Here is a 23,811-nt window from a genome sequence, read left to right as displayed (position 1 = left end):
GGGCATCTTAAAGGGCCTTGGCTATTAAATATTCGGAAACATCCTCATTTCTCTTCTCGCCTCCTTCTGACCTGGCTTGGAGCAGTGTGCAATTTGGCATTGTTGAAAACAAAGGTTCAAAGCTGTCCTAAACAATGGTGTTGCTCAGAGTAGCAGGTTCCATCCCAATTATTTCAAGCGATCAGGCCATTCTCACCACTTCACAGCATTTTAGGTAGTAAATCTTGGTTGTCAACAGAATGGAGCAACGTTCAACCGCCAGAGGATAAATTCTGCTCTATTGTGCCTCTTACTTAACATATAAAGGAAGTCATGCATCATCCCTAGCATGGGAGGTTGAGGAGATTCTCGACCGCTTAACCTAAGACTACATAGTCTGGCAAGTAACTCGTACTCGAGGTGTCTGCCTTTGAAAAACATCAAGCCAAAGAAGTTGCAGGTTTTCTTGTTTTGGAGGGGACCCAAAGGTTGGGAATTTCTGAAGCTCATACTATTCAACATTTGACAGGGGGCTGTGCTCGGTCTGCTGCAGTTACTGTTGTTGGGGCAAGGCCTTCTTAATCTTCCTTATTGTGCCCAGATACATCTTGCTGCTACCAGGGCCATCTGCACCAGCAGGGGAGAGCATTAGCAGGTGCTGCCGCCGACGCTGGGGACTTCAAGTCCCCAAACACCCCCTACCTAATCACCGTGGCTGCATTCTGCCTCTACAAAGGGTGTGCTGCAGTCTAGCAGCGTGGGGGCATACTGAGGACATGCCCTTCCAAGGGCCGGCCTGTCTGTGCCTGAAATATTATAAGAGCTAATGGGCAGGAGGTTCAGCAGCAGAGGATACATCCAATCTTAATAGGTTGCCCATATTTGTGGAGGGGGAGGGTGATGCCACCCTATTACATACCCCCCCCCTTATCTGTACCACTAGTTGAGGTTTTAACATGGGTACCTACTATTAAGCCAGGAGCGAGGGAAACAACGGCAGACCTCATGTGCAAGGTGAAACACTAGTGTGATTAGACCCTAGTAAATGGGCACCTTTTGTCACCACACATTATTATAGCAAGAAGAGTTGTTTAGGTGAGACGTAAGAGTAAGAATATTGATGAGGACTGTAGTATAGTTCATCTAAGGCATCTTGGATTTGCAAAAGACCTCATTCAGAGTTGCTTCATTACCCAGGATAAGGCCACAGTGATTAGGGTTCGCCCCTTGCAGTATTTTTATCCTCCCTTTCATTCCCACTCAGATGGTAAAGGCTGGCTCCCACCGACGTCTTATAGAACGGCAGGAGGTTAGCCTCCACGTAGGGGAATACCACTTGAGAATAGGTGTTTGCACCCTTGTGTGGGCTGGATGATAATGACTGTCTGAGGCCCTCACAAGTAACGCCTAACAGCCTCAGGGAAAGCTGGGTGAGTGTACCATCTTGATTGACCAGAAGTCCCTGTTAAAAGTTATGACCTGGAATATTGCAGGTTTAAAAGCCAATAGGGATGATGAAAGGTGGCTGGAAACTCTTGGTGGAGACCATATTGTGGCCATGCAAAAAACAGGAGATGTAGAAAATTCTTTATATGGAAAGCTTCTCCTCCTTATCTAAAGCGGCTTCTTCTTCGCCTTCGGGGCGTGTAAAGGGCGGCCTTCTAATTTTACTCTCCCTCAACATTCCCTGTACTCCTGCTCTGGTAGTAACAGACTTGCTGGCTGTAGGGTTGGCATTTAAGAGCAATCCATCCCGGTTGGTGGTAATTTTTTATAATTATTTTTCCAGGAGTATACTGTTAGAACAAATCTCTCATCTAAACCTTTTCTGGGAGGGTATGGGGGTGGGGGGGGGGGGGGGAGGTCCTTACATTACCAGGTTATAATTCTAGGTGATTTTAATGTTCACTTGTGTCAACAGGGTTATTTTTTTAGTAAAAGGGCCTTTGGTGTTCGCTCCTCAGCAACACATTTTGAAGATTCAGAGTAGGGTGGCTTGCAGGAGGATATTATGGAGAGCAGTAATCTGTACTGTATTGAGCAGACAGGGGAGTGTGAAGTTATTCCCTCATTTATTGGTTGGACAACTTGGAATAATTTTAGTGATCACAGCCCCATAGTGTTGGAATTGGACTGGGAGTTAGATTTGGAAGGAAAAGCCTCCCTAATAGCGATATCGGCACCAAGAATCAGACCTGGAAACTTAAGTGGGATAGGGTGATCCAGAGATATTTCTAGAGCATCTTTACACTGTGAATGCAGTGGATATTGTGTTTAGAGAGAGGCATGCAAGATGATGTGGTCCTTAATACCTTTAATAAGTTGAGTGGGCAGACCACCTCCAATCTAACGGCTTGAGGAAGATATGGTAATATGACGAGAGGTTTGACAGTAACTGTTCCAGGACTCATAGAAACCTGCTGGCTGCCATGAAGCAAAGGCCAAGGGAGGAGGATTAGATAAGAGCCACTGACCTGGCATTGAGGAAGGGATTAAAAACCTGGCTCTTTAACATGTAAATAAGTCTACCATGTTCAGCGCTCACAGGAGAGTAGCTAGCGCCAGGACACCTTTGGGTAACCGCTGCGCTGTAGAAATGCCTAGAACATAACAGAGCATGCAGGAAAGCTTCTAAAATCGGTGACCTTTGTTGCATAAAAAAAGTAATTAAGCAACAAGCCTGGCAGGAGCCATGGGAGCCTAGTGTCCCATGCATGGACGCCAAATTCTGGGACATTATGAACAGGGCTTTTTTGGGGGATCTGGGAATTCTAGGGTGGACTGCAACATCGCCCCCGACAGACGGGTGAAACATTTCAAGGGATTGTATAGCAGGGGGTGGGTGTACGACTGATATTCCATAGGAGCCAGGAAGTGTGATCTCACCCATGACATTTAGTGAAGAAGTGTGCAAGGCTATTTTTGCCACGGCTGGGGGAAAAAGCACCGGGCCCAGGTGGGTTCCCTCTGGACCTCTATATGGCAGATCCCCAAATTTGGGGAAGATTCTGGCTTACGTTTTTAATGCGGCTTGCAAGAGTGATCGCCCCTTATCTTGGTTAAAACTATCATTTTCAAAAAAGGTGCAAGGGATGACCCGCAATCTTATCGTCCCATCTCCCTTATAGATTTGACGGCAAAAACGATAGGAAGAGTTGTGCTGGACCTAATCGATGCCATGACTGGATATGATTCATCTCAAATTATTGGCAGCCCAGCCCACTCTGCGGGCCACACTCTGGATGGAGGGTTTACTAACAATCGAAACATTACATTTTTAAAGGCTCTTAATATAATTTGGTCTGATTAAGCAGTGTTCTTTTAAATCAATGTTTTTCCCAATATTATCCGCACATGTTAGTAATACCAAATCTTTTCGACAATGGCATAAACTTCAAGACTTCGATCTGAGATATGCTTTATCAGTTTCTGAACCGGTGGTCTCAGTAATCTTGATAAAGTCTCTAGAGAATATAAACAATGTTTTAGTCAGCGCCTGATAATCTTGTTCCTATTAAACATAAAACATCTAAAAGGATGAATGCCTACCATCCATCTGCTAATTCTACCACAGGCAATGAAGACTTCTGTAATGCCTTGGCATTTTTTTCCCAAAAGAAGGTTTAGCATATCTTTGATAGCTTTTCTGCCAATAGCCACACTAGCATGCAGCCCCTGATCACTGATCCCTTAGCGAACAATCACAGCTCCTTCAAAGAATTTACCAGTCTGTCAGCAGAGCAATTCAGACAGCCGATTAGGGTTACCAAATCGGGCTCTCCGCCTGACCCTTGCCCTCCCACTACTATCCAGATGGCACCAGATATTATTACTGAACGTTTAGCAAAAATCTCTAATGCAATGTTCCTTACAGACAAATTTCCATAATGACTGGAAAAAGGCCTTAGTTCTGCCACTCAAAGGAATCCAATTTTGACCCCCTAATAATTAACGTCCTATAGCAAGGCTTCATTTTCCAGCCAAGTTGGTGGAAAAGGCTATGAACTCACAGCTGGCATCTTTCATCGAGCAGAACAACCATTTGGATAGGACCCAGTTTGAAAGCGCTCCATAAAACCCCAAAAATTGCTCCAGATTTGATTGATTAATATCCTGGAATTTTTTTTTTTTTTATGAAGTTTTATACAGTGCGAACTTGACCCGAAGGTATCGGGTATCAGAGCGCTTTACATAGCACCAGTTGCGTTACATGAAGACACATTCATTTTTGGTTGGATAACAACAGCATAATATCGGAGATTCAATATGGTTTTAGGCAGGGGAGAGGGATACTGGACCAGTGGATAAACTTGCAGTTGATTGCGGGTAAATACACTATAGCTAAGGGGGGCTGTTTACACATGGCTTTCAAGGAACATACCTCTGCCTTTGACAAGAGTAAACAGATCTAAGCTTTGACCCCTTCTTATAGATGTGGGTAAAGATGTCGAGTTAATGGCCTTCCTACATGGTCTTCATTCTAACCTCTAGGCCTCGGTGAGGTACAAGGAGGACGGTAGCCTGTCTGTCCCCGGGGAGTCCGAAGGGGGTTAAGACAGGGGTGTATTTTGGTACCCGTTATTTACCCTATACATAAACAAATTGGGTGATGTGCTTTCAGCAGCGTGTAGGGTTATTCCCAGGGATGATCCAAATTAATTGCCGCATTATTGTATGCTAATGATGCGGTCTTGATCGCAAGGACTTCGGTGGGTCTTCAATGCCTTTTGGACGCCTTTATAGATTTTCTGGACTCACTAGATCTTTCAACCAACTATGCTAAATTGCATACAATGATTATTGGTTGCCGAAAGATAGCTGGGAACAGATTTTTCTGCAAAGGGGGGGAACAAACGAAAGTAGCTACCTTTGCATACTTGGATGTACTTTTGATGATTGACGGTACTGAATGCCTCAAAAGTCCCTAAAAAAGAATATGTCTTATTGAGAGTAGTGGGGGGGGCGACAATGGACTTTGTTAATAGACTAGGGGTTAAACAGATGTAGGCCATGGTTAAGGTGGACCAAGAAAAATGTATAGCCAATTGCAAATTATGGGTGTGATATGTGGGGATGTAAAGATGCCAGAGAGCTCCAAGTAGTGGAAAATTACTTTTTACGTAGGTTCCTGGCTGTTACAGCAAGCTCACCCTCTTTTGTGGTCCTTTAGGAAGTAGGATTGGGATACATGTCAGTTCTCATTGCTCTGGCTCGCGTTATGCACTTGCACAGAATTTCGGTCTGATCCCGCTCTTTCACTTAACCAGTTTGTGATTGAGGATTGCAGATCACTTGAAGGAACACTCTGCACTCCCTGGCTTAGTTATGTTAAAAGTATGCTGGAGAGAGTGGGATGCCCAGAATTATTTGCCAACCTTAAATCGCTATGGTCAAGGCATTTGTTGGCATTAAAGAATATGTTTCTCTCTCATAGGATGATGGAAAGAGAAAAGGGAACTTTTTAAATCTTCAGTGAAACAATACATTTTATTGACAACTTGCTCTTCGGGTGAACCACATTTGGTGATTGTTATCAACGCCTACCACCATTTTTTATTGACAAGGATCAGGCTTAATTTGATACATTGGTTTTTAACTGTCCCAAAGGGTCTCAAATTGTGTAGCTGAAACACTGTCATCTGAGCAAGATACTATGCATTTTATATTTTTGTGTCATTTTTACTGGATATTAAGGCAACATTTCATTATTCCCTTAATAAGATATAACCAATTTGCACAAGTAAAACCAGTGTGGGTGTGTTAACAGATGCTCCCGTCACCCATGGTCTGTTTTGGGGTCACAAGTTTTCTTTCTGGTGCCCTAAGACTTGGGAAAAAGGTATTTAGTTACAAGGGGTCCACACCCAATGAGCTGTTAAACTTCTCATTTTTATTGATTGTACTGTTTTTTTTATGGATGTATTTTTTTTAATATATATATATTTATCAATGTACATCGTTTCAATGGTTTTGTCAACTTTATATGGTTTTGAATTACCAAATAAAGTATTACTGAATTGAACTAGACTTAAATATCCACTTGACCGAAAGACAGTCTTTGCCTTTTGGTAAATAGTTCTTTCTTTATGTATACCAGGACACATCTTCATCAATCATAATACAAGTTAGTCAAATTCTAATCTGCTGCACAAAAATGCCAACACTACCCATTTCCTTTTAATACACATAAGAGGAAAGACGAGAAAGTAACTATAGACTAAGAGATGAAAATCTTCCACTAAAAAACACACTCTCCCTACACGCACCATACTAATGTGTCATTAATCATACAAAACACTGAACGCCAACAAAAGTTAATTACTGGTGGAGGAGGAGACACAGAGGAGTTTCCCTTTACAACACTCCTTATAAAACAGAGAACTGCAGGTTGGTTAGGATTAAATGCTTGGTTAAATCATGGTCTAAATTCAGTTCTAATCTAGCCTACAAATCCTAGAGAGGAAAGTAACTCCTTTGTGATGGGGACAAAAGGGACCGGGGTGTCTCAATCTATTGGCAGATTAGTCCGGAATTTGAGCTAGGCTGCAACTGAGTTTGAATCTACCTTTTTAGATTTCGCTCAATCTTTTAGATATAAAGTGATATCTTTACTATCTAAGAGTATATGGTATAAATGTAGGCAGCCCCCCCCCCTTTGTTTAAACTTAGCAGATCACGAGAGGGTAAAGGAGTAGTCAGTATGTTATCAATGGCCAGTGCTCCAGGGAACGGATATCTTTGCTAGAAGGGCAGCTTAAGCCTACTGTATTTTTTTCTTTTTTAGGTCTCGCTGAACCAGCGCATGCGCTGCTCTGCGAGAAATTTAGTAAACGGGCTTTTAACCCCTTCTGTGCCACGCCCTTTCCCCCTCCTGTGCCGGGCGTTACATTAGTGGGTGGGGTTCATGACGAGATAGTCTCGTCATGGAGCACGGTCGCGCTGTGCCCATGACGAGACTATCTCGTCATGGGCACTGAAGAGGTTAAAAGTGCTACCAGAGGCTTTTCGTGGCCTCAAGCTTGCGTTCACGAGCGCGACCATTCGCGCTGCCGCCATCTGCCTTTCTTTCATGCCTCATTAAACCTTACAGCAAAACACACAAGATGATGGACGGAATGTTGTACATTGGCAAAACATTCACCCCAGTCACAGATCTGGGTTTAATCCATCGTTATTTTGCTCACCACGCCACCCCAGTTCAGACATGGCCATATGCAAATCAGTCTTGACCCTGTGCCTCATGGGAACAGTCCAGCCCGAACTGCCAAGCCTCGTCTTCCCTGGACCGGAATCAAGCATCCTAGGACCGGTTACGGGGTTTCACCCCTCTTCAGCCGGGATACCTTGACTCCAGTGGCGTAGTGAGCACGGGCCCCACGTCTGGGCATGCCCTTATCACATAGGGCAAACAGCAAAACACACAAGATGATGGACGGAATGTTGCACATTGGCAAAACATTCACCCCCCATCACAGATCTGGGTTTAATCCATCGTAATTTTGCTCACCACGCCACCCCAGTTCAGGAGGACCTGGCTTGGCAGTTCGGGCAGGACTGTTCCCATGAGGCACAGGGTCAAGACTGATTTGCATATGGCTGGGTTCAAACTGGAAAGGCATGCTGAGCAAAAAAACGATGGATTTAGGCCCAGATCTCTGTACTGGGGTGAATGTATGACATTGTTCTGAATTCTGTCCATCAATTGTTGTTTTTGCATTTGTCACCCCGAGTGGGAAGGGTATGCCCAGACGTGGGTCCCGTGCTCTCCAAGCCACTGGAAACAAGCTATCCTGGCTGAAGTGGGGTGAAACCCCAAAACCGATCCTAGGATGCTTGGTTCCAGTCCAGGGAGGACCTGGCTTGGCAGTTCGGGCTGAACTGTTCCCGTGAGGCACAGGGTCAAGACTGATTTGCATATGGCTGGGTTCAAACTGGAAAGGCATGTTGAGCAAAAAAACGATGGATTTAGGCCCAGATCTCTGTACTGGGGTAAATGTATGACATTGTTCTGCATTCTGTCCATCAATTGTTGTTTTTTCATTAAGCCTTACAGCATGCTCCTTCACCCCCCACGCGCGGGACTCGCTCTGCCTCCGTCTTGCTCAGAGCGCGTCTCGCAGCCGCCACTTTCGCGCGCACCACTAGCGTGTTTTTTTGTTTTTTTTTCAACTCCCGGGTTAGTTTAAACTTCTGTGCAGACTAATGCGAAGTTGCCTCAGGTTTCGCATCCTCTTACCGACAATCAAAAAATAAATGTGCTCACCCTTACTCCGTGAGCCATCCATATATCTGACATTTAGAAGAGCAATGTGGGTTTAGGTGAGATGATGTTATGGGCCTTTACATCAATATCCCTTGCAGATGATGCGTGGTGATTTTAATTTTATCCCATTTTAATTTTATCCCAGATTACATTACTTACCAGAACCTGCCTCGATTTCTCAGATGATGCAGTCACCAGAAATAAGATGGAACCTTATCGTCATCTTTCCTTCCTGCCACTTCCTTAGTCGACGTCTCTTTCATTGCAGTTTTTTTCCCCATTTACACGTCTATGCGCTTCAATGCCCACATTTGAAGGTATCTGGCGACGTTGCGTGTGCACAATCAGCACATCCTGTCGGGCAGTTGTATATCTTGTTTATTCGTGCTGATTTTAAAATCTAGGGCATGCTGCCGGAGTGCTGCCAATGGCTGTGCCCTCTCTCTGCTCCTACCAGAAATAATATTAATTTGTGTAATTTACTGCAGTAACGTAGACATCGCTATCAATACCCTCGGCAGGGCTGGCCCCTGGGCTCACATTACATAATAGCGCCCAAGAGAGCTGATGTAACAAGTCAAATTCCGATAAGTGAAATGGCTGACGAGAAGGAAGGTGAGAGAGATGCCCGTCTCCTAGCGGTGTTCTTATTGGTTCATGAACTTTTGGGCCAATATGCAGGGGTCAATGCTCTGTATTGATTCATCCTGAAGATGTGCCTTTTGCGTATTTTACTTTTATATTATATATTGTTGGTTAACTGCAGCATGTGGACGGGGTCATGTCGTTTGCGTGCGTGTGTGGTACACCCCCTAACCAGTGGTAAAGCTAATGGGGCCCTCCAGCAGAATGCGCGGAGTGGTCCGCGAGTCGCCCATATTTCACAGATATTAATTGGCCTTGGGTTGACAGGGGTCCCCTGGGCAACAGGCCCTTCATTACACAACCCAGCAAGTGATACCCGTCCCGGAGGTTTTACAATTGCTCAGTAGCTGGCCTCCCTTCTTCGCCCAACTTGCTGCAAATGACAAAGACAACAATGACTGAGCAAGATTAACTTTTTTTTTTTTAATCTAGTAGAGCTTACCCGTGTGGTGTAAATAATAGATGCAAATATTAAAATAATGTATGCCCTTCAGTTTATGAACCTTGGGGCATATTTACAAGCCCCTTGAGCCATCGGAGCTTCACTTTTTTGATGCTCCGGTGGCGCAGTGTGCTGGCTTATATTAAGCTGTAAAAGCAGGTGACCTGTTTCGTTGCTTCCTCAACCACCCGTACCCCACCCATGTTGTTGCTTCCCCCTTCTCACCTCCCTGTGCCATTCCTGCTACAAAAAAACATTGACCAAGCCAAAATCTCACGTACGTGAGAAGAACTAATTGGCTTTGTCAATGTTTTTTTAGTCATGCTGTTTAGTAGTGTGTCCAGCATCGTTGAAAAAAGTGTTTGATCGCATATTACTTTTAAAAAACAACTTTGTCATGTTGCACAGCAGCTCCGCTGCTATACAGCATGGTTTACAGCACTTTTCAAACAAGCATTGGCATAGCCAATAGGTCTCGCCTTTGGGACCTTATAAGTGTTTAGCCATGCAACAGTTGATGTTGTTGCAGGAAGGATATTGTGCTGCATAACTAAATACTTCTAAAGCCCCAAAGGCGAGACCTATTGGCTATGCCAATGATTGTTTAAATTAAGACAGTTTACAAAAGGCGAGGAAAAATTAATTCATTTATTAAAGTGGTTCACTAAATGCTAACAGATCCTTCTGATTTCATTTATTTAATGATTTATAAAAAGAAATTACTAAATGATTAAGACTAGGGGAGGCTGTAAGTCAGGTCATTCCATGTACCATAATCACACGGCATTTCCTAAGAATTCTGCAAGATCATGTTTTAATTATGCAAGAAGAGTAATTCTGCATTTAGCGCTATTTATCAGTGAAAAAATGTCCCCTTGTGTAAAAATGGACGCAAGGATGCATTTTGGGTTAAGAAAATCGCGCAAAATGTAGCAGTACATGAATAGCGAGTGGTCGCTCATGCTGGCTAAATGAGCTCTGAAGGCAGGTTTTCCTCCCACCCCTTCCCCCAAATTACTCGAGAGTAATTGCGTAATTTTCAGTAATTTACGTGTCATAGAGCAATATGGAATTACCGAATTTACTCCGGCGTAATAGTCATTCTGCCCAGGCCAAATCAAAACCCCAGTCTTCACATGTGTTTACTATAAAATCATTATTAGTACCCTAGATAGTGAACACTAACTAACATTATTTAACACTATTATAGAGAATATGGTCTGAATACTTGGAATCATGCTATTTCTGTGGCTTGGTTTTTAAGTTGGACTCAATTAGCATACTGGACCTATTAAGCAAATTCAAGTACTATGGAGTGTTCATACAACACATGCGCTCCTGCAGTGAAAGAGTGAAACGCCTGTAGTGGACTCATTCTTTTATTTTATTACCTGCACAATTAGGCTGCATCTTCAGGGAGCAGTCTACAACATGTGCCTTTAAACTTTAACTGTCTGCCAGGCTGAAGGGCCATCTTGCTACGTCTTTCCAGTAATCTTTAAGCGACAGTGAGCATTCTGATAAGTTATGGGGGCCATGCATTGCACACACAGTATTTCACTGGTTGTAGGTCTTTTCACCAGGGGAAAGTCACTGACATGTGCCATGTGCCATTGACTGCCCTGCAAGAGATGCCCCCAGCCGAATGGTTTGGCGGCTTATTCTCACACCCCCCCCACGACTCTCTTTGTACCCTTCACTTATACTACTCAGTTTTTTCAGGGAAAGGCTTGATGTGAGCGAGCTGCGAATCAAACATGAAAACGGAACAGGCTTGTGGCTTCCCTCCTTTGTTCTTTTATAAATGGATGCCTTCTCCACGCCTACCGCCCCTTCCGTGCCTCCCGTTTGTTTAACAATACCAATGGGTTCCTGCATTATTCTTTTGTACTCCTTTTCTGACTAAATCTGCTGAACTGTGCGTGCCAGCAGTAAGGTGCACCCAGTAAGGTTGCAGATGGGGAGGGAGCACATGAAAGAGGTCCACTTATAAACTTCAGAGCGTACAATAAACCGGTTTACTGCTTTTATATCAGCCGGCATAGCACCTTTTAAGCAACCGTGCGAGGTGCGCAAGGGATTGCTGAATCTCGGGTGACATGTTCTGCCGGCCAGAGAGTATCATAAGAGTCAGAAAGTATCAAAAGGAACTAGAGATATGCCATTCATATTCTTTGTCACACAGAATTTTCCAGCCCAACACCACATGGAAAACTCTGTCAAATCTATGCCATCAACTTGGCGTAGGCTAGGAGCTATGCAGTGCTATGAGCTTTCTTCTCAGAGAAGACAGCACCCACTAAGTAAGAAACAGGTTAATTGGCCTGGTTTTTCATCTTCTGGCACTTTGTTAGAAGGAGGATTTAGGTTTCAAACAAGTGGTTAGCTTAGGAGCTCGGTGGGCTTACGAGAAGCGCTCAGAAAGGCCGACTACAAATCACTTATCCCCAGGACTAGTGATGTCTATACAATGATTACACATCAAACCCACACTCCTGTGGACCTTACTGGAGACACATTTTTTGCATTCCAATTCCACAACCCTTGCACTTATTTACAGCCACTTCAGCGACATTTGAAGGACAAACAGAAGTCACAGAAACAAACATAAGACAGATAATCAAAGACAAAAAGTCATTTGTAGTGTGCCTGCCAGCATCGTTCTAGTCACTCCGTCAGCAGAAGGAAATGACTGGAGGGACAGGGCATGCAACAAACGCAGAGGCATGGGACAGTAAAGGGCCGTGCCGGAGATAAATTAGGTTTTCCTACCGCTCAGCAGTGGCACAGTTTTGGATATTCTACACTCCAGAGCCATGTATTCATTAGTTGGGAGTGAAGATGACAGGATTTCATGCGTATTGTGTACTCCACCCCATTCACTACATTGTACACTAGTATAACTAAAGCTATAGTTACCAGAAATCTTACACTGCAACAATAATAAAAGAACCAGTGACTGAGAACCCACTGAATATTGTAGCACTTTTATATAAATTACAATAAAAACGTTGATGATGGAACACAGTAAAATACCTGCAAAACATGCCGAGTGTTCCTCGAGTTAACACTGGATGTTAAATGTTTCACAAGACAATCTTAGACTCTTACCATATGATTTTCAAGGGACGCCAACTCGACTGCCTTCTGGGCTAGGGTCAGTAAATTGGCTTCCTGGGAGATCCGCCTCCTTCTCCGAGTGCTCTGGATTACTCCACCTGTAATTCCACCAATATGACCAGCATCAATGACGTTCACCGTGGTTTCTCCTACAGGGCCCTGCACCTCATTCCCTTGGCCATTCTGGGGTTCGTGCCGTCTTTCCATGACAGGCTGACACTGTTGCTGGTGACCAATCTTAACTTCCTGTCCACTGGGCTGCAGCTCTGCCTGACTGTGTTCATAGTTCTCTTTATGGCCTGGCACCAATGAGGGATGTTGTATCTGGGTCCCTGGATGCTGCTGCCATTGAGGCATAAATGGGTTGCTTTCTTGTGCCTCACCAGGATTACAGATGGGAGCCCCATCATTCTTCGACTTGGGCAAAACTCCCTCTTTGGAAAGCCTGCGGGATCTCCTTGGGAAAGAGATCTGTGATTTTGGCAGTACCATCTGTGGGTTCTGTTCTGTCAAGGCTTTCAGCAACCCCTCACTTCTCTCTGCTGGTGCCTGTTGATATTGCCCCATCATGTGCATCTGGTACTGTGGAACCCCATGGCACTGAGCCACGGAGGTGGCCTGTTGGCGACTGTAGGCTTGTGCAGCTGCTTGTTGTTGCTGCTGTGTTGGATAGAAGTTTTCAAAGAGCTGCATCTGAGGAAGGGCTTGTGTCTGCTGCGGAGCAAACTGAGCATTAGAGGAGGCGGGTGTCTCTTGGAACGCATGGAACAAGTTCGGAAGTGGAAGTCCTTGCTTTTGGCCCTGATGGCCAAACGCAAGCTGGAAAGGTTGCAAAGGCAGTCCCTGATTTTGCTGCTCCTTCTGCTGCTGCTTGTGCTGATGCTGCTGCTGCTGCTTCTGCTGCTGCTGCTGCTGCTGCTGATGTTGCTGCTGCTGCTGATGTTGCTGCTGCTGCTTCTGCTGAAGTTGCTTCTGGGCTTGGTGTATTGAGTTATAATGTGCTTGCTGCATTGCAAGAGCCTGCTGCTCTAGCTGGGCTTTATGGGATAGCATCTGCTGCACTGCATCTCCATACATGTCCAGCTGTGTCACTCCACCTCCTTTCTCCTGGCCTCTCTTCAAAGCCTCGTGATGATTATAGAAATCAGAAATATTGGTTGGATGGGCCCCCTTTTGACCAGAGCCATACATCAGGTTATGGTTCCATACTTGTGCCGGATGATGCCAACTGGCATCGCTCCTTTCAGGCTGTCTGTTCACCAGGACAGAGTTCTGCCACTTATCGGGAGCCATCTGCTGAGGTACCCTTGTTGACTCCCCCTGATCATGGGAAAATGTGGCAGAGTTCTGCAATACATGATTACTGTTGGCAGTACTAGAAGTGACCCCCTGAGCCTTGGGAAGCTCTGAAGCTTGGGAGGACTGGACGGTACCCCGGTGACCAAACGAATGTTCCTCCTTCAGTTGCTGCTCTTTGGACTGAACGGGAAGGCCCTGCTCATTGAAGAATGAGATCCGCTTCCCAGTTCTTTTGTTCGAAGCCTTCTGCTGCGCTTGGAGATTCATGTCAGTCCACCGGATTTAGTTCTTCTAAAAGGTACCATGCACAGGCAGCTTCACTACTGCCTGCGGCACACTATCTGCAATTTACAGAAACAAGTCTTCTTTGGGAACAGAAAATACCAAATTGTACTCTTAGCCATCCAGGAACATAAAGGGATGGAGTTACTTCCTGTCCGTTGCGTGCCCGTTTCTTTAACTGATGTATTATTTTCTAAATGTGATGATCAAATTTAGTTCTCGGGATCCAAACAGCTGAAAATAAAGCAAAAAAACAGTCAAAAATCAGAAATACAGAACACAAATACAAGATAGCATAGGTAAATACGTTTTGAGATGGTTTAAATACGGTTGTTGATGTCATTAAAAAGTACTATCACCATGTAATCAAGCACGTGCAACTGACATCGATGCACACATTTTTGTGCAAGGAGCTACTGACTGATTCAAAGCATACACAATTGTAATACTAAAAGAGAAATCCAGAAACAGCAGAGGAAATGCTGCTTGTGTACTATGACTAAGCGATCTTGTTCTGCAACACTTCATTGTTAGAGCAGCACTAGCCAATCAGAAGGAAGATGACAACACTTCCTGGTAATACTGCGCCCGGGAGAACCCATCATATATTGGCCTTTGGCCATGGTAACACTCAAGTAGCTTGTTTAACCACAACAATGCAGGCGAAAAGGTTAATTCTCTATAGGCGGCTATAACCGACGGTATTGTGCACCTACCGGCAGCAGGCAATGCAACTTCCGCAGCTACCCAACCGGTTGGCGGAGCAGCCCTTATGACTGTGTGTACAATTTAAACTACAGTCGGTGAGCCACGAGCAAGTTACGGCTGTGCTTCTGTATCCGATAGCGCATGAACTAAATAACCTGCAGAAAACCCTGGCAAATTTTAAAAGCCCTTCTCAAAGGGGAATGAAATTATTATTATTATTTTTTTTTAATTTCAACTTTTTCTCAGTCTATCTGCAGAAAAGTGCAAAAAAGCATATGCTTGGAAAATGGGTTTCTCATATTTATGTATTTTTCTACCTAACGTTTCATATGCGTGAAATTATAAGGCGTCTTTCAAGAGCAGAGGTTTTTTCCCCCCAATCAGGTTGTCAAACAATTGCAAGGCGTACACTCGATGGTTGTGTGGCATATTACTTAAAATTATATTTATGATGATACAATTTGATCTTCTGTACACACAGTTTAAAGCGCAGTGGAGTATGGGAACTTAAATTAATTTAAAACAAAGTTGCAGTGGTTAAGAGTGCATGACCACTGCTCATGTGACCAATTCCCAGCGTTTCCCTTTTGGCACCCTTTACACATTTAGCATCATATATGCCCGCTACATGTTTGCCATATGGATTACTAGGCCTTATCGAATTATGTCTCTTTATTGGTGTTTACACACACACACCATCACACTGCCGCCATGGCATGACTGGTGCTTTGTAGTGGTCTATACCCCTTAGTCCTTATTACAATTATATGTTTATCACATACCCCCAGCTATCACGCCGCCAGGCACTGCATCCTACAACGTGATAATGCCCCTGGTGGTCACAATGCAGAACATGAAAATACTTCCCCATGTAGGCTCAAAACAAAACCACCACCCTTCCAACAACACACACTACACGGCGAAGCTTGCTATCCCGTGTTATGCTATATTATATTAATTTGTGTAGCGCACTAATCACCCATAGGTTCTCCAGGCACTTGGACAGCTGTGTAGGTTTGTGCACCCCAAGGTGCTTATACGAAAAGCCTTCGTATACGCTTCGTAGAGCCAGGTCTTCAGCTTCTTGTGATACTCAATAAGCGAGGGGGAGGCTCTGATGTGCTGAGGGAGTCTTGGGTGCAATGTAGGAGAATGAGTGACCTGGATGAGTGCAGATGCGGGGAATGTGTGCGAGTGAGTGTGAGCTGTATGGTGGGTTGGTGAAAGTGTATGCAGCCGTTACGGTATTCTGGTCCTGTGTTGTGTAGGGCTTTTTATGTATGTGTGAGAAGTTTGAATTGGCTGCATTTGTGAATTGGGAGCCAGAGAAGCTTTCGGAGTGTGGTGTGATGTGGGTGCGGTGTGGGAGGTCCAGTAGGAGTCTTGCAGCGGTGACCGGATTGGTCTGGAGTCTATGTAGGTGTTGGTTGGAGATTCCGCCGTAGAGTGTGTTGCCATAGTCCAGCCTGCTGGTGAGGAGTGCTTGCGTGACGATCCGTCAGGTGTTTTCTGAGGTACCATTTGAAGATTTTTGGCATCATAGGTAGGATATGGAAACAGGTGGTGCATAATGCGTTGACTATCAGTTTTGTTGAGCTTGTCGTCTAGGATGATCCCTAGATTTCTTGCGTTGGATGTGGGTGCGGGTGTTGGTTCTAGCTCTGACTGCCACCAGGTGGAGTCCCATGGTGAGATGTTGCTGAAGACCAGTACTTCAGTGTTGTCGGAGCTGAGCTGCAGACAGTTGGTTCATATACAGTCTGCTACGATGGTCATGCAGTTGGTGAAGTCAGTTTTGGTTGTGGTTTGGTCAGTCAGGGAGAGGAGGAGTTGGGTGTCACTGGTATAGGGGATGACCCTGTTGTCTTGTAATCGGATGAGGTTTGCGAGCGGTGTTGTGTATATGTTGAAAAGAGTGGGGCTGAGGGACGTACCCTGTGGGCCTCCACATATCAATTTCTTTGTCTCTGATGTGAAGGGCGGCAGCCTGACCTTTTGGGTTCTCCTTGTGAGGAAGGAACAGGTCCATTTGAGAGGATTCTTGTATGTCAATCTCGTAGAGTCTTCTAATGAGGGTGTTATGGAAGACCGTAGAGGGGTCGAGAAGGATGAGGACCGCTGCTTCCCCCTCGGTCCAGGATGATTTGAATGTCATTGATGGCCACGATGAGTGCTGTGGCTCATTCTGAATCCTGATTGAGTGTTGTCTAGAAGATAGTGAAGTTAGAGGTGAGTTAGGAGTTGCTTGTTGATGGCCTTCACAATCACTCTGGCTAGATAGGGACACAGGGAGATGGGTCGGAAGTTGCTCAGTTGGTTCGAGTCGGCTGTGGGCTTCTTGAGAAGGGCGTTGATTACTGAAAGTTTCCATTCATTCAGGAAAGTGGCGGATGTGATTGAGGTGGTGATGATGTGGTCAGGGTAGTGCTCATCGTGATGTTCCCAGGTTGTAGATGTGATGGGGGCATGGGGGGGAGCATTGGGGCCCCTTAGTGGATGGTCCACATGACTGACGCTGTGTCATTTCTGGTGAGGTTTGTTCATTCGGTCAGGTGGCCTTCTTGGTTGGTGGTGTGGAGGTTGGCAACAAGTCCTCTGGGGCTGGATTGGTATGCGAAGTTGCTGTAGATGTTTGCGATTTTGCTGTGGAATAAGTTTAATAGGTTGTCGCATGGTTGTTGGGAAGCAGCAAGGTTGGTGACATGTGGACAAGAGCTACTGCACCCAAAACAGAGGTATTAAGAACTATAAAATATCACAACACAGTGATGCAAATTAATATCGACCTGGACTACGCCATTCTCTATACTCCGTTCCGTCTGGGGCCTCAGATGGAGTAAAGACCTTGCATAATGTTTTTTCCTGAGCCAAAGTGTATTCTGTAAACGGGCCCAGCTGCCTTCAACCTTTATGGAGCGGCCTCTGACTCACTTCCTAGTCTTGCTAAATTACGCAAATCACTACCAACAAGAATGACAGCGTGTGAGAGTTCCTTGTCGTGGTTCACTTTCACTTCTGCTTTAGCAACCGTAATGGGCAAAGGAGACCTCTTGCATCAATTAACTAATCACATCTACTCATGGAAGAAAAAAATGGTGTGAATTAAACTCCTTATTCTATTCTGGCAAATTTGTACAGTGCATAGCTACTCAACAGGCACCCCAGGGCTTAAGACAACACATCTGCCAGGTAACTCAAATGCACTTCAAGGTAGGTGACACAAAAAGATGAGTTTTTAGGTATTTTATAAAGCTAGATTCAGACTGGTTTATTCTGAGGTCAGCAGGGAGTTTGTTCCAGAATTGGGAGCTAGATAGACAAAGGAGCGACCCCCGACACCCCCCCTCCTTGCATCCTGGGAACGGTGTCAGCAACTTTAGATTCCCAGACCCCAGAGACGTCCGTGGAATTTAAGGGTAGAGCAATCGCTGTATGGGCTGTGGGCCTCTCCCATTCATACTTTTGATGGGCAAAGCAAAGTGGATTCTTTTCTGCACCGGCAGCAAGTGCAGGGCTGCTAAAGTCGGTGCAGCGGATTGGTGATTTGGGATTTTTAGAAGGATCAGGGCTGCAGTATTCTGGACAACTTGCAGTCTTTTTATCACAGATTTGAGATTTCCCAGGTAAAGGTAATTTCCATAATCTAGGTGGTGATTTACCATTCCCTGCACCACCACTCGACTAAAAGGAGTGCGGTAGCCAGCATAGGAGTATTCTCAAAGTTCTTAGAATTCCGAAGCAGCTGCCAGCAGGTTTCCTACCTTGAGTTTCCATTTAGAGTTTGTCAATCCAGACGCCAAGACTTAACTTCTGGAATGGGTGGCGGCTGCTCACTAAAGTAGTCCAGCCACGAACGTTCCGTCCACCCGGAAGGATTGTTTCTGAGGACTAACATTTCTGTCTTTTCACCATTAAATTTTAAGCTACTTGCGGACATCCATCAGGTTGGTTGGAGGTTTTCCCTGTTTCTGAAGAAAGAGACATGACGATCTGGGTGTCATCTGCGTAGGATACTAGTGCAAGGCGATGTGCTCACACAATCTCCGCTAAGGGATGCACATATAGGTTAAATAATGTGGGGCAAAGAGGAGAGACTAGTGGGATCCCACATTTTAAGGGATGACTAGTAGAACAAGCATTGGCATAGCCAATAGGTCTTGCTTTTGAAGCCCTATAAGTGTTTAGCCAGAGATAATGGCTTTGCTAATGTTTTTAAGGTATATTGTAGGGTAGAATGGGTGCTGTGCAGCATGTTGTTCGCATTAGTCCACTGGCATATTGTTGCCATACCAATGTACCACTACTAGTGGTAGAATTAGGGCCCTAGTCCAAGAGCCGATGATTGTGTGCGCCCAGTGGAAATGGGCCTTCAATTCCTCACTGCAACATAAGAAATAAATGAGGAAGCTACATCAAGCATTCAGTACTGTATATGCCAGATGCATAAGTGTCAATAGGCGCAAACCATTTCATACCCACATTAAGAAAATATGCAGCTAGATTTAAACGTAAAAGGGCGATAAAAAGCTGCTAGTCTAATACTCACCGGGTCACAAAAGCACAAGTGAACAATACTGATGTCAACGCATGTGTAAAAGACACTCACAAGCTGACAACCCAATTCGCTTGTGCCATAAAATGTATACTGATCCTTAATTGGGATCAAGTTTATTTTAGTTTTTAGTTACCATACTATCAAAAAAGCCATTATTGTATAAGCAAAGATGCTCAATCGACAAGAAATTACATTCAGCTCTACATCTGCACAATTGCGGTCTAGTGCCCACCCATCCAGTGACGCCCATCCTATTTCCACATGAACAAAAATGCATGCAAAGTAGACGTAAATATTAAGTACAAACCCGGAAGTAGAGTTGCTTCTGTGCTGTTTACAGGACAAAAAAATACTAGTAGTTCGCCCTACGTATAAAAACAAACACCGTTTAATCACCCCTGTATGAAACATCCTGTGGATAAAACGTGATCCAGTTTCTACTTTGCAATTGTGTGATGCGGAAGTTCTGGGATCGGCTCTCAATAGGAAATGTCTCGTCTTGCTTTACCACGATTATAATAATCTAAAAGTATCGAGTAACCAATGGGGACTTAGTAAATACGCAAGCAGAAAATGTCAGTTTTTTTTTTTACAAACTGCCCGCGGTTTAAAAAGGTACTTGAGGTCAGACTACAAATCCCATGATGCCCAGAGTTGGTTTCCATACAGGCACCCTCACCATTCCTTATCCCAGTTTCAAACACCATAGCCCCTCACCATATCACACTCTACCGGCACCGACAGCCTAAACCGGCATAGGATCCGAACCTCGCCTTCGGTTTGTGAAAATAAAAGTACAGTTGCCAGCATAATATGTCCCTTATCATACCAAGGGAGGTCAGGCGGCTTAACGAGCTAGCCTATTAAATAGATGGAGCCGGACACACTCACCTCTGTGGCTGTTTGTGAGTCTGGAACCAAGCCATATGGAGAACGGGAGAGGGGAAGGAAAGGGAATATGGACAACGGGAAGGGGGCGGCAGGATGCTGAACACGGACAGCGGGAGGGGGCGGGAACAAAGTAAAGCACAATAGAAAACTAAAACAAGCATTGGCATAGCCAATAGGCTTCACCTTTGGGGCGTTATAAGTGTTTAGACAGAGCTACTGCCTTTGTTAACGTTTTTAATATGTGTTGTAGAGCATTGTGAATGTTGTGCAGCATGTTGAAAATGTATAAGTTATAATAAATAAAGTGATAACTATTTCTGTCACCTTATATCTAACCGAAAAAACATTATATACAACTGAGGTATTGTACTAAAAACCAAAATTAATACAAAAAATGTGTTCTAGTTTATTTGTTTATGCAATGCTGTCAATTTTTCCTTGCTAGTTGTATTTAATTTTTGTTATAGTTTTTATTGTTAGGTGTGGGATATAAACAATAGGAGGGTGGATGTTGTAAAATAGTATTTTAATTAGATAGGAGTAGTGGAGTTATTTGTGGAGAATTAATAGATGCCAAATTTTTATGCCAAACTGAAGTGGTGTGGAGTGATGCTGAGGTGGTTGTGAGTAGTGGCGGAGGTGATACTCAGGTGATCCGGAATGATATTGAGGTGATGCTGAAGTGGTGGTGCCCTGGTTCCGAGGTGATGCTTATGTGATGCTCAATGATACATAGGTGGTACTGAGTGATGCTGAGGTGGTGCTGAGTGATATTGTGGTGCTGAGCCATGCCAATGTTGTGTAGCTGAACTGGTGCTTATGTGGTGCCAAAGGGTTATTGTTTTTGTTCTGTGTTGAGGTGTTAATTTATTGATGCTTACGTGGTGCTGCGTTGGTTCTGAAGTGCTGCGGGTGTGGGGCTGTGCAGGTGCTGAGCTGGTGTTGTACTGGTGGTGGTGCACTGATGTGGAGGTGGTGCTGTGCGATTGATGAGATGGTGCTGTGTTGATAATGGTGTTGGGGGAGGTGGGGAGGGTGTAAGACTAGGTCGCACTCCTTACGTATATAAACAAAGCAAACCCAAGGTATTGGGTTTTGAGACCTAGTCCAAGAATGTGGCTCCTAACCAGTGTGATCAGGAAAAACCAGAAAGAAAGAAAAAATTGTTCTCGAGTCCCCTCACTCACTAGGGTTTCCCCACGGTGACATGCTTCATCATTGGCGCCATCCCAGTTCTCTACAAACTGGGACGTGCTACGACTTGCGGAATTACGTAGGAGCACTTTTAGTGGAAGACTATGTGTGGTGCAGTGTGTGGTGGAGTGGTTAGAAAGTGATTCAAAATACCTTGCTAGTGGGCCTAAACAACTTTTATTCTTGCTACTAGGTTGGTATGTCTAAAAGGGGGGTTGCACTGGGAAACCTGACTGTGATGAGTAGGAATTCAGTGTATAATCAACATGTTTCAAGCATCCCCTAGCTCTACATCAGGACCACACAGGGAGAATCCCTGTGTTTGCCACTCCTAATAAACCTTAATAGGAAAAAATAGAGATAGTGAAAAAATAAAGAAAATAAAGTGAACGCTGCTACTAATAAAGCATGCGTAATTAATACATACGTTCCCTAAGTCACGTTGTATATCTGTAATGGTAAAAATGGAGAGAATGCATTAGAAAGCAAAAACCCCCTCAATCGAGTGGGGGTACACATTATATTCTTCCATGCTGCAGTGCTCCATTTGGGTGATTTGCTCCATAATGGTGCGTGCAGGCTTCCAAGGCGAGCGTGGTTGTGCCTAAATAGGTTAAAACATGCCGGTCAAACACGCAGCGTGGATTATTTACATGTGTATAGATAGCTACAACTCAAGTGGTGACACACTAACAACACACACTCCACACAAACGGGTAAAAAAAAAGGGTTTGTGTGTATTTTCAAATCTTTACTTTGTTATGTGCGAGGTTGCGCTCCATGGACTCGGGGGTTAGGGGGCGGTGACTCCCTATGAAACAATCGTTAGCGTATGCAGTTAACGGAAGTATAATGATTGAGGTTTGCATGGGCTCTCGTTGCGTTAAAGGCACGTCGAACTCGCAACCTTCCTAGCGAGACCTGTGGAGGCAAATTTCACTTACTTCAATGTTGGGGACGCCGCATCTGGGCACCTAGACCTCTCCCCGCCCGACCGCATCTTAGCATGTCTCTGGCGAGGAGCTGGTTATAAGGCTTCCGTGTTTGCCGCGTAATAGTCTTGAGAGACTAGACCGCGCGGGCATTAAAATGGCCGCCGCTGTTGGGAAAAGGTGGCGGCTATGCTTGTAGGATACGCGGGTGGGCTCCGCAGAATCCTGGTCTTCAACACTTTAATAGTAGCATGTCGGTGTTAAACTTTGGTCTTACAGCATAATTTAATATTCAATAAACAATTATTTAGAGGTGATAATGTATGGCCATGGAAACTTCTATTGTAAGGACTCGTTTTTTACTGTGGAAGCCTCTAGTTTGGTATGCATACCAAACTAGAGGCTTCCACAGTAAAAAAAAAATTGGGTTTGCTTTGTTTGATAATGGTGTTGCAGCAGTGCATCTGAGGTAGTGCTGTGCTGATGGTGACTTGTTGGTGCACTGATGAGGAGGTGTTACTGTGTTGAAGCTAATAGTGTTATGTGGTGATTAGGTGCTTAGGTGGTGCTGTGCTGGTGCTTAAGCTGAAAGGGAGCATGCACCACAGCTGTGCAATGGGGTGAAAGGAGGCACACACCACATATGTGCACTGTGCAGTGTTGTGAAAGGAAGCACGCGCCACTACTGTGCAGTGGGTGTTTAGGGCAAAATTACGAAACTAGACCAACTTCATCTTGTATTAATCACACAAACACATTCCTGTAGCACTAACACACGCAGAGGCCTAAGTGACTAACAATGTTAATGGTATTATGGAAAGATGAGCCAGTGACGCGCTGGAAAAGCAAGGGAGGGAGATAGGATGTTCTCCTCTCAGCCTTCACAAGTGTTTCTCAAGGTTGTGTCTGCAGAAGGATGAATGCCCCGTTTTGCTAATGTCTTCTGTTGTACCAGGAAGGAGTTGTTACACGTTTACGGAATGCACAACTGTGTTAATTGCATGAGAACCGAATTGCTGCGTAACTTTCCGTCCATCTGCTGAGGGAGGGCATGTGCGGCTGTACTCAGAGTTTTTGTTTCAGACATTCCTTGAGCTCAGTGCGCGTCATTCAGTTGAATAAACTGCGCTCTTAATGAACAATCCTGCTAATGGATTTGATGTAAGAGCTCCGTGTTGCCCAGTGTCTTTCAGTCGTTAATCGTGTGCACAGTGCACCAGGCACAACGCACACATGGCCTATGCTAGCTAGCAGCAATTTAGGAGTGCACTGACTGCAGTCGTCCCAACTGGAAGATCTGGAAGAGAACATAATGCTAAGGAAGCAAGTGTCAGCAAACGCACGAGTAGTGGAGTGGGTAGAGGAAAAATTAAAGATTTTGAGATTGAGCCATGGCTGTAAAACGGCTGCCAGGATAGGGAAGATGTACTTGATGATGCTGCAAATGTACAGAAAATAACTGCAAATATTGACGACCTGCAGCCTCTTAATGGCCATATGT

At 44.7% G+C, this 23,811-nt stretch overlaps 1 protein-coding gene across 2 annotated transcripts in view; it reads right to left on the bottom strand.

The window, feature by feature from the left end:
• Positions 1 to 23,811, bottom strand: part of MIDEAS (mitotic deacetylase associated SANT domain protein) — a 567,044-nt gene that overhangs the window by 218,625 nt on the left and 324,608 nt on the right. For both annotated transcript variants that reach the window (XM_085627052.1, XM_085627051.1), the window contains one exon: positions 12,441 to 14,264. In XM_085627052.1, the coding sequence (XP_085483178.1) occupies positions 12,441 to 14,015 (1,575 nt within the window). In that variant the 5' untranslated portion in view covers positions 14,016 to 14,264. The remainder of the gene's footprint in view (positions 1 to 12,440; positions 14,265 to 23,811) is intronic.

Source organism: Triturus cristatus, chromosome 9 (genome assembly GCF_964204655.1).
Source record: "Triturus cristatus chromosome 9, aTriCri1.1, whole genome shotgun sequence".
Classification (NCBI taxonomy): domain Eukaryota; kingdom Metazoa; phylum Chordata; class Amphibia; order Caudata; family Salamandridae; genus Triturus; species Triturus cristatus.
Note: the sequence above shows the minus strand (reverse complement) of the source record. Positions and strands in the feature narration are given on the sequence as shown.